Source organism: Monodelphis domestica, chromosome 1 (genome assembly GCF_027887165.1).
Source record: "Monodelphis domestica isolate mMonDom1 chromosome 1, mMonDom1.pri, whole genome shotgun sequence".
Classification (NCBI taxonomy): domain Eukaryota; kingdom Metazoa; phylum Chordata; class Mammalia; order Didelphimorphia; family Didelphidae; genus Monodelphis; species Monodelphis domestica.
Window position 1 is genome coordinate 626,649,911 of NC_077227.1, and position 17,688 is coordinate 626,667,598.

Below are 17,688 nucleotides of genomic sequence, written 5' to 3' on the forward strand. Positions count from 1 at the left end.
CACAAGCACATTAATGGCCTGCATATTGTGAGAAAATTCTGGCTCAAATTATTGTATTTGAGATTTCTGTAGCTGGAATGAATAATCTTCAAAACACATAGTGCATTTTCTAAAATCTCAGTGGATGAAAAATTGCCCTTTAAATTCGTCATCCTTGACTGACTATAACAGAATATATTTGAATATCCATTTAACATGGTTGTGTTCATGTTACTATGAAATAATGTTTTGAATTATTAGTATTTCTCTCGAGGAAAGATGCCTTATTCTCAGATATACTCAATTTAACAACCCGATGAAATGTAATACATTGCCAGGATGCTTAAAAATAATTTTATTTAGTTTTCCATCTTGTACAATTTCTATCTATAGGATATATTACTGAAGAAAGAACAAGGACCAGAACAAGTAAGGACAGAAAGTTCTATAAAGAGAGAAACCAAAGGAGATTTAAAGAGAAAGAAAAGAAAATAGGTAAAAATGGACACTGAGGAGCAGAAATAGTACAGAATAATAAAAAGAAAACTTTTGGTCAGCAGTCTGTCATACTAGCTTTGTTTTTTCTGTAGCTATGGAACTTAGTTTCTTCCCTAAGTGGGATAGGTCTTTATGTACAGTGCCAACGATTCATGGAATCGTTCATATCCTGCTACTTGTCAGTCATCAATACACTGTGGTACATCTTGGATATCTAGGACACAGGGAATGTGGGAGACAAAAGGCATTTCCTTTATAGGTCTAGCAGAGTTTCTAGGAGAAATTCTTTTTTTTCTGCCTCTCTTCACCTGTTCTCCTTTAGCCACATTGCAAATGGATTTTTTTTATGGAAGTTAGAAGTTACTATTATCTAATGCATCTTCGTTCCTGGACCTGGTTCTCCCCATAATACACACCAGCTCCACACCTTCTTAAGACTCTGGCTAAAGACATGAATAAACTCTCATGCATGGCTCAGGATGTGGAGAAACCTTGAACAAATTGTTTGGATACAGATTTCTTCAACTAATGATAGGCTGTAATTTCATCTCCTGCCTTTCACCCTGGGGTTTGGTTGAAGAGAAAAGAAATCAAATTTCTCCTTAGGAGATGGTAGCTTGTTCTGTAAACTGATCACCAAGTATGGATTGGAGATGTGTCTGAGAAGTGGTGCTTCTGGAGACCAACTGTAGGTATTCAATCAGGCTGTAACTTAGCCAGGATTGAGAAGCCACTTGTATAGTCAAGTGGATGAGAAGATTGATGAAATGGGCAATGGCAAAGACCAAATGCTGCCTGGAAAATAAATACTAAAAATAATTAGTGCCTTCTAAAGAGCTCAAAGAATTCTGAGATTTTGAATGAAATATTTTTCATTTAAATAACCACATCATGACCAAAATTTAGGTTACAGGAAGTACAGTCTAGGAAGGATGTTCCCAAGGTCACATGTTGAGTCCCTTGATTTTCCAGATGAGTAGATGCCCATTAGACTATCATTAGCTCTTCACCATCTTCATCTATTCAAATTACTCAACAGAATTGTGGGCAACAGTAGTATAAAAGCTACTTAAATGCATTTTTTCAGTGGCATTTCGTGAAAACTTTCATTCATTCCAATAGTGCTTTGCATGAATTCATTGAATGAATAGGTTATAAAAGCAAATAGAGAGAGATAGGGGAATGAAGCTAATACCTATTGATTTTCTTTAAAAGACTATATAATGGATAAAGTAGGGTTCCTATGGGAGACAGGCACATTTGAAATCTTTGATCAGAAGATTATTATATTGTAATGTAGTCTTTTCAAACTCTCACAGGAGTATGGGGGTGCATTATAGACAAAAACAGTTGAAATAACTCATGAATCTATTAAATACAACCAATGATCAACAAAGGAATTTTTACCAACTCCCATATGCTTCATTTTCTAGCTTCCTCACTCATGCCTGTTATATTCTAAGATGCTCAAGGTCTGCTTTTTCTAGATTGGTTTATCTGTAAGAGGCACCGATTCTCTTTTTCTTTTGAGTATAAAACAGTATATGCTCATGTTCAATCATTGCCAGGTCCAGCTCTGTGACCCTGTGGTCACATAGCATGCCAACACTGTTCATGGAGTTTTCTTGGCAAAGATACTGGAATGATTTGCCATTTCTTTCTCTAGCAGATTAAGGTACAGGTTAAGTGACTTGCCAATGGTCACACAGCTAGTAACTATCTGAGGCCAGATTTAAATTGTGCTCCTTTGACTCCCAGACTCTATCACTGAGCCATCCAGCTACCTCATGAGCCCTTGGCCAGCTTCTAATTTGATCTCAAAGGCATTGTGACACATCCTGGAGCAATATAAAAGAAATCACCCAGGGACTTTGTGTTTGATTAAAACATTTTTTCACTTTTCACTTGCCCTTCATATTTAAATAAAAAGAAGACTGTTGCTGAGGGAAGACAGATCCCAATTGACAAAGATGTTGACAATCCTACACCTAAAGAGATCCAAGATGTGTGCCTGGCATTTGGACTTAATGCACACCTTGAGAAAAATAAGAAAGGTACTTCAGAGAGTGGAATCATGATCTCCAATACAGGGGATCAGATAAAACAAGAAAAAGGCATCCTGTGCTTCATACAGTTACTATCCCATATGTCAGTAATATTGTATGAATCTGAGTTTGCAATGAACTTGAAAAACAAGGACACAAAAAAGCAGGAGGTGCTGACCAGTCTTTAATAAGGAGAGAGAGATACAAAAGGAAAAGCAAAAAAGTGATATAGGAATTCACATGATTGCTGAACATATGTCAGTCCTTCAAAAAGGTTGATTTGCTCCTGATGATGAAAAAGGAAACTGAAGAAGTTATATGATTGATTACTTTTTCACTTAACTGGTGTGTGTGTGTGTATGTGTGTGTGTGTGTGTGTGTGTGTGTGTGTGTGTGTATGTGAGTGTGAGAGAGAGACTATGCCTCTCAACTTCAACAGAACAGCCAGCCAACTTGAGTTCATGAAATAAAATAATTGACAATGGAAAGTTGTATCTCACCTTTTATAGAATGAAACTGGAAGAAGTCTTCTGCAGAACAGCACTGAATTATTGGAGGGATATGTATACAGTCTTATAAATTTAAAAGTCATGATGTCTAATTATTTAAATATGGATTACCTGCATTACAGTTCCTTGGGTCACTACAAACTTTATCTAAGTTCACTTTTCTCCCTAGCCAAGCTTTTCTCCTTTCCTAGTATTATTCTGAAGGTCACTTTTCTATCTGTTGCCCAAGAAAGAGTAAATTTAAACATAAAGTTAAATTATACAAATACATATACATATATACGTATATGCATGCATATATATATATACTCACACATATACATATGTACTTAGAATTCCTTTGGATGAAACTCCCTCTACTCCTGTAGTAAATTTACATTCTTAAAGAGAGTTGCCCAGAGTATTGGGAGGTCAAGCTGCTTACCTAAGGTCCTATAGGCAGCATAGATTGGAAGCAAGATTTGGATTCCAATTATTCTGGTTCAAAGGCCAGTTTCTATCCACTATGCTATGCTGTCTGTCTGTCTGTCTCTTAAAGACGACCACACCTAGGGACATACTTACACCTACTCTGTTATACACATACATATTCATATAAATACCAGGGCATGCACAGAGCTGTCCTACCTGCTTCCACCTACGCCTGTGTGTTAGTTTAGTGCTTGAATATTTTGGGAATGACAAACTTCATGGCTGTGTCTGCCAGTGCTGAAGATCTTGGATCCTTTGGGGTTGATGAAGCAATTGCCTCTTTATGGCCAATAAGCAGGAAAAGTGATTGACTCAGTAGACATTTAAACCCCCATATTTTTCTTCTCTAAATGGCATGAAATAATACTTGACTTTTCTGTGAGGGGTAAGGAAGGGATAGTCCTTACATCCTGGCAGGATAGTTACTATTGTTATACAGCAGGAAGAATGGAGGGTTCTGTGAGGCGAGCCTGGCTGAATCTTTAGCTGCCTTTTCTACTTTGTGTTTCTTTGTCTGATTTTAAGTGACCGAACATGGATCTTAAGATGGACATGTACAGGCAGAAAGGTGAGCTTGTGAGTTGGAGATGCTTGCCAGAAAAAATCTATCTCAAGAAAGATGATATAAAGCCCAGATTAGATAAAAAGTATTCATTCAGCAGACTTGGAAACTGATGAATAGTTTGTTGGTTTAAGGGATCAATTTCAAATAGTGTAATAGTAGTTATTACTTCTTGTTCAGCTTATTTAAATGTTTTCTGCCAATGGAATTTTATGAGAGCCATTTGTGCTAATTATTTATTTTATATGCAAAAAATAAATGCCTGTCTCCTACTTCAGTATATAATACATACCTTTGGGTCATCCTAGACAAAATACAAAGCTTAAAATTTCTGTAATTTTTGTCCAAGGTTCTGGGGTGGAAGAATAAAAGTAATTTGTCCTTTTCCTGGGTAGTTAGGTTCCTCTGGGACTACAATTGGTTCACAATAGCTCTAGGCCTAGGGCTGAGGTCCTACATAGCAAAGACGGAGAGAGTATAGTGCCTCAGTCCTTGAGATCCAGCATCAGTCACTTTGTATCACTTGTTTCATGGTACTCATCTCAGCCCCTCTGGATTCAGGAATTTGAGTCTGACTCCTTTTTGAACAATCCTTTTGGAATGGCACTCACATATCTCTCAGGCCTGACTGACCTAGGTTTACATGCTACTTTATCTGCCCTTTTTCACAAAGAAAAACAAAGAGGTCTCCTTAAGAATAACACTAACTTCTCCAAAATAATCTAGGAAAAGTGTCTTCTGTGAAGGATGATTTCAGAGACCATGTCAAGAACCTTCTGACCAATGGCATCATCACAGAGTCCAATAGTCCACTTAGAGTGGTGGTACAACACATATGGATAGGTTAATTAGACTTTGAACAAAAGAACTAAAGTGAATCAGCCATACCAAGAATTCAAGATGTCCTGGTTTATCTGAGAGACAGCCATTGATTCTCAGTTTTGGATTTATGCGTTGGCTGCTACCATATTTCTATGAGAAAGGAAAATAAGGAAAAGGTTGGATCTTTTTAGCTGGTCTTTTGCCAGTGTTGGCACTTGCCCAAGGGTATCTTTGTAGGTTACTGGCCACATTTCAAAGACTGATGTAGAAAGTGTCTGGTGGCATGAACTACTTGTAAGTGTTGGTGAACTTCAAAGACATTAATGTCTTTGGAAAGACCCTGGAAGGATATGAGGAATGCCTGATTAAAAAAATGGATCAACTAAGCAGGGGTTCTTGAAACCCCTTCTCAAAATAATTTTAAATGCATAAAATTACTGTTTCCTACAGAAAATTCATTTGAATATAAAACTCTAGGCAAACCCTCCATCATTTAAGCCACTTGATAGAAAGTACCATTAAGGGTTAAGCCACTGCCCTGCTCCACATTCCTCAGTCCTTGTAAAGTAATTAAAAAAAATTCTCTTTACTAATCTTATAGATAATATAACATTCTTCCATTGGTATTATTCTGATTCTTTTTCTCATAGGATATATAAGATCAAGGCCTGAGGGACTTTAGAATTACAGCCAGAATTTGGAAATGTCAATTGTGCACTTCATACTGCAAATACAGAGGTTACAACTGAGATTATTCGTGATAATAACTGTTTTATTCTTCCTCTTGTGTGTAATTGCTTACTATACTATTATAGAAAAAGAAACAAAAGGTTAATAACAAAATAAAAGGTTTATTTCTTTTCCCATCTAATTTCATGGACCACTTGAAATCTATCTTTTTACACTTCAGGGTTCTGTGGACCCCAGATTAAGAACCCTGTTGATTAAAGTAAAGAGTTGTAAACTTTCAATTGGCAAATGCCATTTTTTGCAGAGCCTCTGTTAAATATGTAGGTGAATATCAAAAGAAGCATGAGCACTGTTCTAGAGAAAATACAATATTCCTAATTTGGCCATGTCTAAAAGAACTTGGAGATATAAGAGCTTTTCCAGGATTTTGTAATTATTATTGCAATATTTTTTCAAGAAATATGATTCCTGAATGACCAATCAGGCAAAGAAGCATGGAAACAGAATGACAAGATATGTGGTTTTCATAAAATCCTCAGAGCACTTTAGATATGGATAGATGCATAGATGAGAACAGACTTTGAAAAATTTGATCAACTGCTTTATATATATATATATATATATATATATATATATATATATATATATATATATATATATATATACAGGTTGGCTTATTTAGATTGAATGAAGCCTTTTGGTCTTGCATAGAGATATCAACTTGGATGTGTTAGAGCTGCCTTGTGCCGAAAGAGTGATGGTCACTAGACCAGCTACATTTTTCAGCAGAGAATTTAGTGACAACAAGCATCATTGATCCTATTTATAAGCTGGAGTTCTTGGTTTTGAAGTGGTCTGTTGCTGGGAATTTCAAAGAAGTTGTATGTGGGGAAAATTTGTGATACTAGGCTGACAACAATCCACTGACATATTCTAACCAGTGTCAAGTTAAATTCTGCTTCCAAGGTATGTCTAGCATCACTAGTCAATGACAAATTCATCCAATACTAGTAAACAGGAAAAATAAAAATGTAGATGCCCCATCCTGAAAGCCCCAAATTATCAAAATTTGAGGTCTAAATCATCAAAAATAAAAATGAATATGAATAAAAATTTTAAAAATATACTATAGCATAAAAGGGGGGGTAATCACAGCTTAATATATTCAATTATACTCATTTAATTTCCCATGGTTATTTCCTCCAACATAAGCACAGCTTTGAAATTGTGGGTCATTGCTCATCATCAGCTTGCAAGAATTCCCACGGCTAGATTTCTAGTATCTAGATTCTGGGGAGGTGCCATTGTCTTTCTCCTATCACTTTTGAGAAATTATAGTTCTTACACAATTGTAATTTAGCTATATCCCCTGAAGCAGAGACACATTGTGTCTAGAGTTCTTCCTCTATGTCCTGAAAAGTCCAGGGGCTTTTGTCTGCCTCAATCTTGGTGATCCATTCCTTCTGCTTTCTCTTGAGACTTTCTGGGAAGGCAATTTCTTGCCCACCAGCTGTCTTCTCTTATTTGGGTTACCCTCTCTAATTTATCTATATTGTCTATACCCCAAGTAGACTGACCTCCCTGGGCTGTCCTTGGTGTACCATTGTACTGATGTTGAGACAGTGGCAGAAATTGGGCCAGAAATTGAGTACCATAACAAACTGTTACTAAACCTACAGATGGTGTCAGGAAGCAGATGGAGTACCCAATTCATATTGTTCTAAGACCATGAAAGCTTTGAAGGATGACTTTGGATATCTGGGTCAAGAAAAGACCTTAGGGCTCATGAGAAACAGACTCAGATGATCCAAGTTTATAGAAGTCTATGTAATCAAAAAGTATCAGATATTCTCACTATGTGCAAAGACAATGTTATCAATTTATACTACATATATGATGAATATAATTATTGACATACACTTGGAGTGGAATACTATATTGATTTCCTATCTAAAAACATAGGGGGAACATTAGCCATCTGTCAGTGATATCTGATCTTTTAATAAGGCATATCCAATCAAGAATGTGAAAATTCTCATTTTTGGTAAAATTTTGAAGGAGAAATATTCCTCAATGGATTAAGTTTTTACAAGGACCTATTCAGACTATGACAGAGATCTGAAATCACAAAACTCAAGGAAATATAGCTTGAGCCGGCATCAAAAAGTCTGAAATTATACCCAATTAACCTCAAGGGAATCAAGAACAAAATATTTCAATTGGATATGCTAAGGACTGTAGGACAAGAATAAATTGCAGTGGAACCAATATGCAGTTTTTCTAGTTTATGTACAAAACTCTACCATGAATAGTGCCAGTATCTGTATTGTCATGTTAAATATTTTATTGCAGTTTATTTATACAAACTAGATTTATACAACAAAAGAATGTTATAATCACAGTCTATAATATACATAAAATAAGTTCAAATAAGACAACATATTCAGGAATTTGTGAATCTTAAAATACTACATAAATGCTAATAAGTAATTTATAGACCTAATTTTAGTAAATCATTTAAAAAATTGCTCTGGATATTCCTGTGGATAAGATATAGAATTGTGTACTAGAATATAATTGAGTTAGGAAGATCTAAAAGACTGAATCCAAATGCTGAAAATTCATGTATCAACATCAATCTGAAAGAAGTTTTCTAGTAGAATGCTTCAGACATTTGTTCTTGGTCCTATGCTTATTAAATCTTTGGATGATGTAATGGGTGACTAACAAATTGGTTGACATAATCAAGTTGCAAAAACTGTCTTGGTAAGATAGAATGATGGACCTCATCTTACAATATGAAATGTAGGAACTACAAATGTAAAACCCCATTTGGGTTAAAAATATCAATTTTACTAATATAGGATAGGTTATATCTGGCTAGGAAAAACCTGGGACTGTATTGGACTATAAACTTAAAATGAGTCACAGAGTGAATAATAACCCCCAAAAGCTAATTTAGTTTTAGGCTATTTTAATAGCTGCAGAGTCCCCAGAATGAGCGAGGCAATAGCTTCTTTATGATTTTGCCCTAATCAGATCATATATGTAGCACTATATTTAGTTCAGTCTATTGTATGAAAGATGCTCAAAAATGCCGAACATCTAGAAAATGGTAATCAAGATGGTGAATGGATTCAAAGTCATGTTATATAAAGATAGGCTGAAATAAGGTAGATTAGAGACCTTTGCTTTTCAAAGCCAAGATTTTGGAATAATGCATGCTCTCAACTCACCCAAACTCACCTCCAAACAAGCAAAAATAAAGAATCAAACAAAAAATGCCTCAAAACAAATTCTGAAGCAGCAGAACCAACAAAAGACAGGGCAACAGTATTTCATCCCAACAAAATATAGTGACAATAGGAAGAACCCAACTTGCTGGGGTAAGAGAAGAAATAAGTAGCCTAGCCCATGCTGAGGAGCAGTCCAGCACACTCAGCAATTGGAGAACTTGGAGTAGAAGAAGTTGTTTGGTTACATGCTACTCAAGGGTGCCAAGAACAAGAGAAGCAGCTTAATACCCACTGAGGAACAACTCAGTGCATGCTGAGGAATAATCTAGTATATTTAGCCCCAGAAGAACCTGGAACAAGAGGGGCTACCTGGTGTAAGCACACCACAGGGAACTCTTAGAAGGAAGAGCAACCCGATATTTGAGACACTTTGCTAACTGGCATCTGGGGAGTGTAATCCAACTCAGGCTAGGGCATATGGAACACTAGAACCCAGAGTTAGTACATCCTTTGCCACAGGAACAAAGCTGAGCTTCGACAAAAGACAAGATCACACATACACACAAAGTCTAGAAAAATTAGTAAAACACAAAGGGAAAAACTGACCTTAGAATGTTATTTTAGTGACAGGAAAGATCAAAATACAAACTAACATAAAGGCAACAGTGTCAAAATGGAAATATGTGAAAGTTCAAAGAAAAGTATAAGGGTGCATCAAGTCAAAAAAGAAACCTTAGAACAATTCTGAGGGACTTATGAGAAAGAATGCTATCCACATCCAGAGAAAGAACTGTGGGAGTAGAAACACAGAAGAAAAACAACTGCTTGATCACAATGGGTTGAAGGGGATATGATTGGAGATATAGACTCTAAACGATCACCCTAGTGCAAATGTTAATAATATGGAAATAGATCTGGATCAATGACACATGTAAAACCCAGTGGAATTGCTTGTTGGCTACAGGAGGGGGCTGGGAGAAGGGGAGGGAAAGAAAATGAATCATGTAACAATGGGAAAATATTCTAAATTAATTAATCAAATAAACTTTAAAAAATGAAACCTTAGAAGAGCTTGAAAAGATGATAAAAGAACAAATAATGAGTGAGGAAGAAAAAAGTTGAAAGAGAGAGAGAGAGAGAGATTGAGTGAATAACTTGGAAAAACTCACTGAAGGAAACAACTCTCTCAAAACTTGAATGGCAAAGGAAACACAAAAATCCACTGAAGAAAACTTTTTAAAGAACAGAATTGGTCAAACAGAAAAGGAAGCACACAAGCTCAAGGAAGAAAATAACACTGTAATAAGGCAGATTATTTGTCCCAAAGAAGACCTAAAGAGGACAATAGTTGTCTTTAATATTCGAAGGCCTATTTTGAAGGTAAGATAAATTTTGTTTAACTCTAAAGGATAAAAAGAGGACCAACAGGAGGAATAAACTTTCATATTCTTTTCCCCTGTATGTCTCTCTCTTATCTCTTTTAATAGAAATATAGGTCTGCCTATCTAATTTTAACAATTTGAGTTGTCATAAAGTAGAATATGCTTCTTTGGGGAGGAGGTGAGTTTCTAACCATTAGAAGTCTTCAAATGGAGGATATATTAATATATCTTCAGGATGATGTAGAGTCTATTCCTACTCATAGACTAGACTTTGGTCACTTTTGAGGTCTTATATGTGACTCTGAACTAGGGCAACGAATTATTAAAATAAAAGAAAAGGAAGGACAGGAAAACTTCATAAAAATGATTCAATCCTTTTAGCTCAGGACTATTTTGATGGACCTTTTTTAGCAGATGTTTGGAAAGTTGATTAAATGTCACTGATAAAATTAAAATGACTTAGTAGAAATATTTGTCAGGAGAATATGTACTCCTTGGTGGGGGGGTGGGGGGGGCAAGAGCTGCCTTCAGACTTCTTGCTGATTTTATATGAGACACAGGAGTAGTTTAGTCAATTACTAGAGGAGTATGACCCTCCTCCTCCCCCTTGCACTGTAAACTAACAAAATGACCTGTTTTATGAGTGAGTTTGTGATGAATTTGATTTACAAAATTAACTTACTGTATGGCATAAGAACTAATTTAAAAAAAATCGTTTTACCACATGTAAAACTGAGAATTAGAATTTAAGCTTATGGTGATAATTTGCTAAAGTTTAAAATGTAAACTTTTATAGCTAGAAAGTAATAGAGGCATCATCAAATTTAAACTTCTCTTTTAAAAAATAAACAAGACTAGGTTTTCAATAGACTTTCCCAAAGTTACATAAGGAAAGAATTGTAGATCTAGAATTAAAGGCAAGTTCTGGAGCTCTTTCTACTCCACTCAACTATCACACCTATGAAGCATTCTCCTCAACAACTAGGCCTTCCCACTGGCTAAACTTTTCATCATACCTTAAAAGAGATCTCTGTTGTCATGGTGAAACCATGAGTAATGACAGGCTCTTCTTCTGCTGTCCTTCCCTTCCAGCAGTCCAGCTCCACACAGCGACAGCCAGACAAGAGTACTTGGCGATACATCTCTACTGAGGAGTTGCCAGCTAACTGGCCAGCTGTGGAAGAACAAAACTGTGAGGCCAGGGCAGTCAACAAAGGATACAAGAAAAAAAGTTAGTAAAGTCAAGGTCTTTCAACACTATGTGAAAAAGTACTTCTCAAAAATTTCCTAAAAGACTATTTCACATGAGTAACATTTGAACATGGCTGAAAATGATCAAGTACCACCAGAACCACCAGAGAAGTCACATGCCTTGTAGGACAAGAAAAGTTTGTCCAGCTTTCTGAAGCTCTCTACACAATACCAGCCCTGAACATGATAATGGCATTTTGAGGTTCTCTTTATCATTCACTTGGGACATATGTGTACCTTATAAATTTTAAGCTAAATATGCATGTCTGTGTTTCTAAAACTTCTCTATGTTATCTACTGGCCTTTGTGTTTCATCTCTGCCTCCAAAATTCCCATTTTATTTCTTATGCCAACCCATGGTATCCCACCACAATGAGAAAAGTTGTAGAAGGGATAACTATATTTTATTTCCCTCCAATTATCTGTCAAAACAATTTTTAACAATCATTTAAATTTTTTTTGTCTCAAATTCTATCCCTCTTTTTCACTGTCCTTCCCTCATTCCCTCCCTTTCCTCTGTCCTCCCTGAGAAGGACTGATATAGATTTTACATATCCACTCATGTAAAACATTTTTCTATGTTAGTCATTTTGTGGAAGAGATCTCAAAGAACAACAAAAAAAAGAAGCAAGTGAAATATATAGTATGTTTTGATCTGCATTCAAACTATCAATTCTTTTTCTAAAAGCAGATGGAAATTTTCTCCATAAATCTCTGTGATTGTCTTGGATTTCTTAATTGCTGAGAATACCTAGGTTGTTCATAATTTTTCAAGTCTATTGCTGTTACCATGTACACCTCTGGTTCTGCACACTTCACTTTTCAGGAGTTCATGTAAGTCTTTCCAGGTTTTTCTAAAATCCTCCTGCTTGTCATATCTTATAGCATAATAGTATTCAATTGCAATATATGCCACATCTGATTCTGCCATTCCTGAATTTATGGACAATGCCTTAATTTCTAAGTTTTTGCTACCACAAAAATAGTTTTCAATAAATATTTGTGTATAAAACAGGTTCTTTTCTATTAAAAAATCTCTAGTTGTGGTATTGCTGGATCAAAGGATATGTACAATTTAGTGCCCTTTGGGCAGAGTTTCAGATTGTTCTCCAGAATGGTTGGATTGTATCATAACTCTACCAACAGTACATTAGAGTCCCAATTTTTCCACATCCCTTCCAACATTTATAATTTTCATTTTCTCTCATATTGGCCAATCTGATAGTAACTGAGAATTGTCTTGATTTGAATTTCTCTAATCAAGAAATATTTAGAGCATTTTTTTTCATATGACCATAGATAGCTTTGATTTCTTCATTTGAAAACTGCCTGTTCATATCCTTTGACCATTTATCAATTGGAGAATGACTTTTATTTTTATAAATTTGACCTAGTTCTCTATATTTTTGAGAAATGAGACTTTTATCAGAGATATTTATTCTAAATTATCCCACCCCAGCTTTCTGCTTTCCTTCTAATTTTAGTTACAATGGTTTTATTTGCACAAAACTTTGAAATTTAATATAATCAAAATTATTCAACTTACATCTTCTAATGTTCTTTATCTCTTGTTCCAGCATAAATTATTCCCTTATCCATAGATCTGACAGACAAACTACTCTATGGTCTCTGAATTTGTTTATGGTATTAGTTTTTATGTGTAACAAATATGTATTTTTAAAGACAAAAAAGATGAAAAAGTCAACATAATCAATATATTTAAAAAGGCGGAAAAGATGTATAATCTATGTATATCACCTGTGGACCTCCAAATCCATTGAGGGATAAGTTGGGTAAAATACTCCCATCATGATTGTCAGTACTTTCTTTCTGGTCTAAATTTTTCTGACCCCCTTCCATAAATATTGCCTCAGTTATTCTGAAAACAACCTTTATTCTACTGTGTTCATCCCAGAAAACTTTTTGGCACAGTCAAGTCACCTTTAGGTGCCTTTTTGAGAATATTTTAGACCTTTAACAATTTAACCTTTAGACAATTTGACCTTTAGACAATTAACAAGATGAATTTCCACTGCAAACATTCTTTGTCAAAAACACAAAATAAGACAGACTTCACGTTGCTCTTGCATAAAAGCTAACAGATTTCTACCCATTTTCTTAGGAGGATTAGCCCTTCAAATACAAGGTACTCTACTCAAAATAGAATGATTCCAGAGATCCTACAAATATATAGTATATATCCTGGAGACTGATTCTCATTTTTGCTCTTGAACTCTTCCCTTTGCAGTGATTTAGAAATTATTTTAATTATATTAGTGAAGATAGTCTAAAAGTTTTTCTGTACTAAATAGCAAAAATCAAGGAACTGTAACCCAGTTATTATCTCTTATCTGAACTCTCATGCTACACCATGCATCCTTTTTTCCTGCTTCCAATTCATTCTCCTCTAAAATTCTAAATTAGAATTCTGACCATACCCTGCCATAAATAAATTCCAGTGGCTTCTTATTACCACTAGAATTAAATATAAATTTCGCTAGAATTTAAGGTCTTTGCAATATGGTCCCTTTTCTAAATTTCTAATCTTTTACACATTTTTACCCTGCACACACTACTAGTGTGTCTACTCACTATCATTTACACATTAGGCTACATCTCCTATTTGCTATACCTTTGTACCAGCTCTTCTTCTAAGTGCAAGCATCCCGTTTCCCCATTTTCCAATTCCCCTCTCCAGTTACTAGTGCTTTCCTCTCTAAGATTACCTCCCATCAACATTATATTGCGTTTCTCCCATTAGAATTTAGGTTCCTTATGAGTAGGGACTATTCTTTTTAATTGTCTTTATTTCCCCAGTGTTTTACCCAATTTCTGGCACATAGTAAGTACTCAATTTATGCTTATTGGATTGAATTTTTCTCATGTACTCAGAGAATCATAGATTGGGACTGGTAGGGACCTTTGAGAAGATCAAGCCCAAATGCTTTGCAGCTGTGCTCCATTTGTATTATATATGCATATGCATGATTTTTTATTTCCCCATCTAGAATATAAGATCCTTGAGGAAAATGTAATGTTTTTCAACTTAAAAAAATCTCCTTGTAATCCCTTCCCAGTGGTTTTTTTGAATGATGGAATTGGGGAGGGAGATAGTCCCAGCTGCACCTTAAAAATAATAGCCAACTTTCAGAATTTTGGTAGGTGGCACAACTGTGTAAAAACTGGAAATGTGAGTCACTTGGTTTTTATCACCATGTATCTCTGAGGAGTTGACTATAAGTCAGCTTGGCATGGCTTCATAATAATTTTTCCTTGGGCCTGTAGATGTTTATTCTAAGAAGTAGATATTTTAATCTTAATCATAGGATTATGTATTTAGATCAGGAAAGGGCCTAAAGGATTATTTTGTTCAACTGCCTAATTTTAGGCACCTAGGTATCATTCTAGGTAGAATGCTAGATTTGAATTAGGAAAACCTTAGTTCAAATCTTGCCTCAGATACTTACTAGCCATGAGTGATCCTGGATAAGGGACTTGAGTTTTTTCTCCCAAAGTTTCTTCATCACAACATGGAAATAATAATAGCACCTGCCTCCAAGGGTTATTGTAAGGCTCAAACGAGATATATCTGTAAAGTGCTTTGCAATCTAAAAGTCTTACACTACCACTGTTAAGTTATGGCTGAGAAAGATTAAGTAGCATGATTATAAATTTATATAGGTTTAATTTGAATCCTGTTCCTGAATCTATGGTATTGTTTGTTCCAGGTTGAATTTCAGTTTCTTGTTTTTGAAATAAGATTTTATTTTTAAAAAGAAGCTTTACTCCACACCTTTAAAATTTTCTATTTTATGAGAAATAAGTTCAATTCTAAAACCTCCTTTGTTTTGGGACAAGTTTAGAGCAGGGTCTGACCCCAAGAATGGGAGGCTCAAAACTCCATTTAATCCAGAAACATGAAAGAATTTCATATTCAATTGTAGAACAGCGTCTTCTTCAGGTCGGATAGATCTAACTCATCCTAATGTCTTAAAGGAATGCCCAATGGTGGATTTTGGGGAATAGATGCTCCTCGCTCCATACTCCCTTCCAATGACTGCACTCCCCACCATGCAGTAAAAAGTATGACCACATTTCTAGAGCTAGGCAAAAAGCCTGTCTATGCCCCATACAGATTTGTGGCTTTAGGGCAGGACATAAACAGGTGATCACTGTAATGCCTACCCAAGCTGTCTGAGCCTGGAGCCTTGTCCGTCTCTTTAACTATTGCTGGCCATTAAGAGAGAACATCTTGGATAAAGAGGTTAAAGGAGATCAATTTTCTTACCTCAGGGAACTAAGGGAGCTCAAGTGCCAGAGACGGACCACCTGTAGGGGCCACCAAAATTTGTTGCGGGAGAAAACACCCAAGTTTGCAGCAAACTCTTGCCCTGCAAATGGGAGGCTCAAAACTCTGCTCAATCCAGAAGTATGAAATAATTTTATTTAAAGAAAAAGATTTTTTTAAGATAGTATAATCACCTAGGCTGGTGTAATGACTTAACCCTAACAGGATAGACTTGGGGCTGGGGGAATAACCGTAGGACTGCTGGAATAATCCCGAGGCTGGTGAAGTAGCCCAAAGTGTGGATTGGGATTCGTATTGAGGGTCTGGGTGCTTTGGTCTCCCATTCCAGGGAAATCACCACCTCTCACCAGACTAGCCCACCCCTGGGCGTCTTGGGGCATTATAGGCTGAAAACCCCAGAATATAAGCATTGAGTTGGTGGGTTCAAATACAAGTGGAGGTAGGGTTTTAAGTGACAAATCATGGGTGATCCTGAGGACACCAGAAAGGGAATAAGGGGCATGCACAGGTTTGGGAGATGCCCCTGGACTGCCAGAGCCCTTGGTGTGCATATCCCATGTTTCCCCATTGCCCGACCTGTCATCATTTGTCAGTGTAGGTGAGGTCTTGCTGTGTAATGCCTTCATCAAAGATGGGAACATAGAGAGGATACAGTACAGACAACCACTACAGGTAAATTCAGAACTAAGGTAAATACAGAACAATATAAGCAATTAATAATACACAACAAGACAAATCTAGTGCATAGAACATAACAGTACAGAATCATTATGAATGATTAATAATACAGAATGGTTAACTGATTAATAGTACAGACTTTGCCATTTATTCTTAACTAGTGCTAACTAGTGAGAAATATAAGATTTCGGAACATGAGGGTCCTGTTTCTATCACTGCCTACTGCTCATCTCCATCACCTTCAACTAAAATCTTTCCTAACAACTTCTACAGTGCAATTTCAGAAACTCTGTACTCCACATATATTTACACAGTGGATATTGTGAGGATAAAAATTAGGTATTAAATATGGATTTATATGGAAGCAAATATTATTCTTTCTCTATAATATTTAGGCCTAGATAAAGCATTTTGGAAACTTAAATAAATAAAAAAAATATCCTTCTCTGAAGCCCTTAATTTTCCATATAATTTCTCAATAGACACTGACAAATAGGAGACGCCAGTGAAAGCTGTCAAAATGATTTTGCAATATACAATGCCTGTCATGAAAAACATGTAGGGCAAAATATGGGATTCAAACCACTTTATGCTATCCATTTAATAAGTCACAAGATATGTCTTTCAGTATAACAAAAAGTAAATCATTCTTGACTGCTATAGAATCATAATGCAGGTCCTGAAGAGCTCAGGAAGTTTTTGAATAATTACTTTTGTTTTCGAGAAAAACATGACCTCATTAACACACATGCCCTTCCAAATGTGGAACACATCAATGATAAAATCATCTGGACAAGTTTCCTGTGGAATTGAACCTGTCATTCTGTAAATAACTAACTGGCCATGCATTACCATACCAAGGAATAATGAAAACTAGTACAAATTTCCATTTGTTATATGCACATAAAACTTTACAAGAAAAATTTGGTTATCATTTTGAATAGTGCCTATTCTAAAGGCAGGATTATTTTAGTGAAGTGGGGAGCTGAAAAAGTTATCCATGCTCTTTTAAATCAAAATTCCTATTTCTATACCAATTACATAGCTACTGTAATCTAAAACAGATTTTTCTCTGAAATCACTTAGGTTATTATTTCATTTATTTTTCTTTCACATTGCAAATAAAGCCTTGGATTTTCCTCTTTTCACTTAATTTCTGGCTTCAATTCACAATCTTAACGCCAGTTTTGTAGCCATTTATAAAGCCATTGAATGGGTAATGAAAATTTGAGAGGAGAATATGTTCTTTTGGGTAA

The 17,688-nt window shown here is 35.7% G+C and overlaps 1 protein-coding gene across 3 annotated transcripts in view; it reads right to left on the reverse strand.

Annotated features, from left to right (window-relative positions):
- PLCB1 (phospholipase C beta 1) overlaps positions 1–17,688 on the reverse strand; it is a 902,125-nt gene that overhangs the window by 208,870 nt on the left and 675,567 nt on the right. For all 3 annotated transcript variants that reach the window (XM_001374433.3, XM_007476702.3, XM_007476704.3), the window contains one exon: positions 11,211–11,368. In XM_001374433.3, coding sequence (XP_001374470.1) covers positions 11,211–11,368 — 158 coding nt within the window. The remainder of the gene's footprint in view (positions 1–11,210; positions 11,369–17,688) is intronic.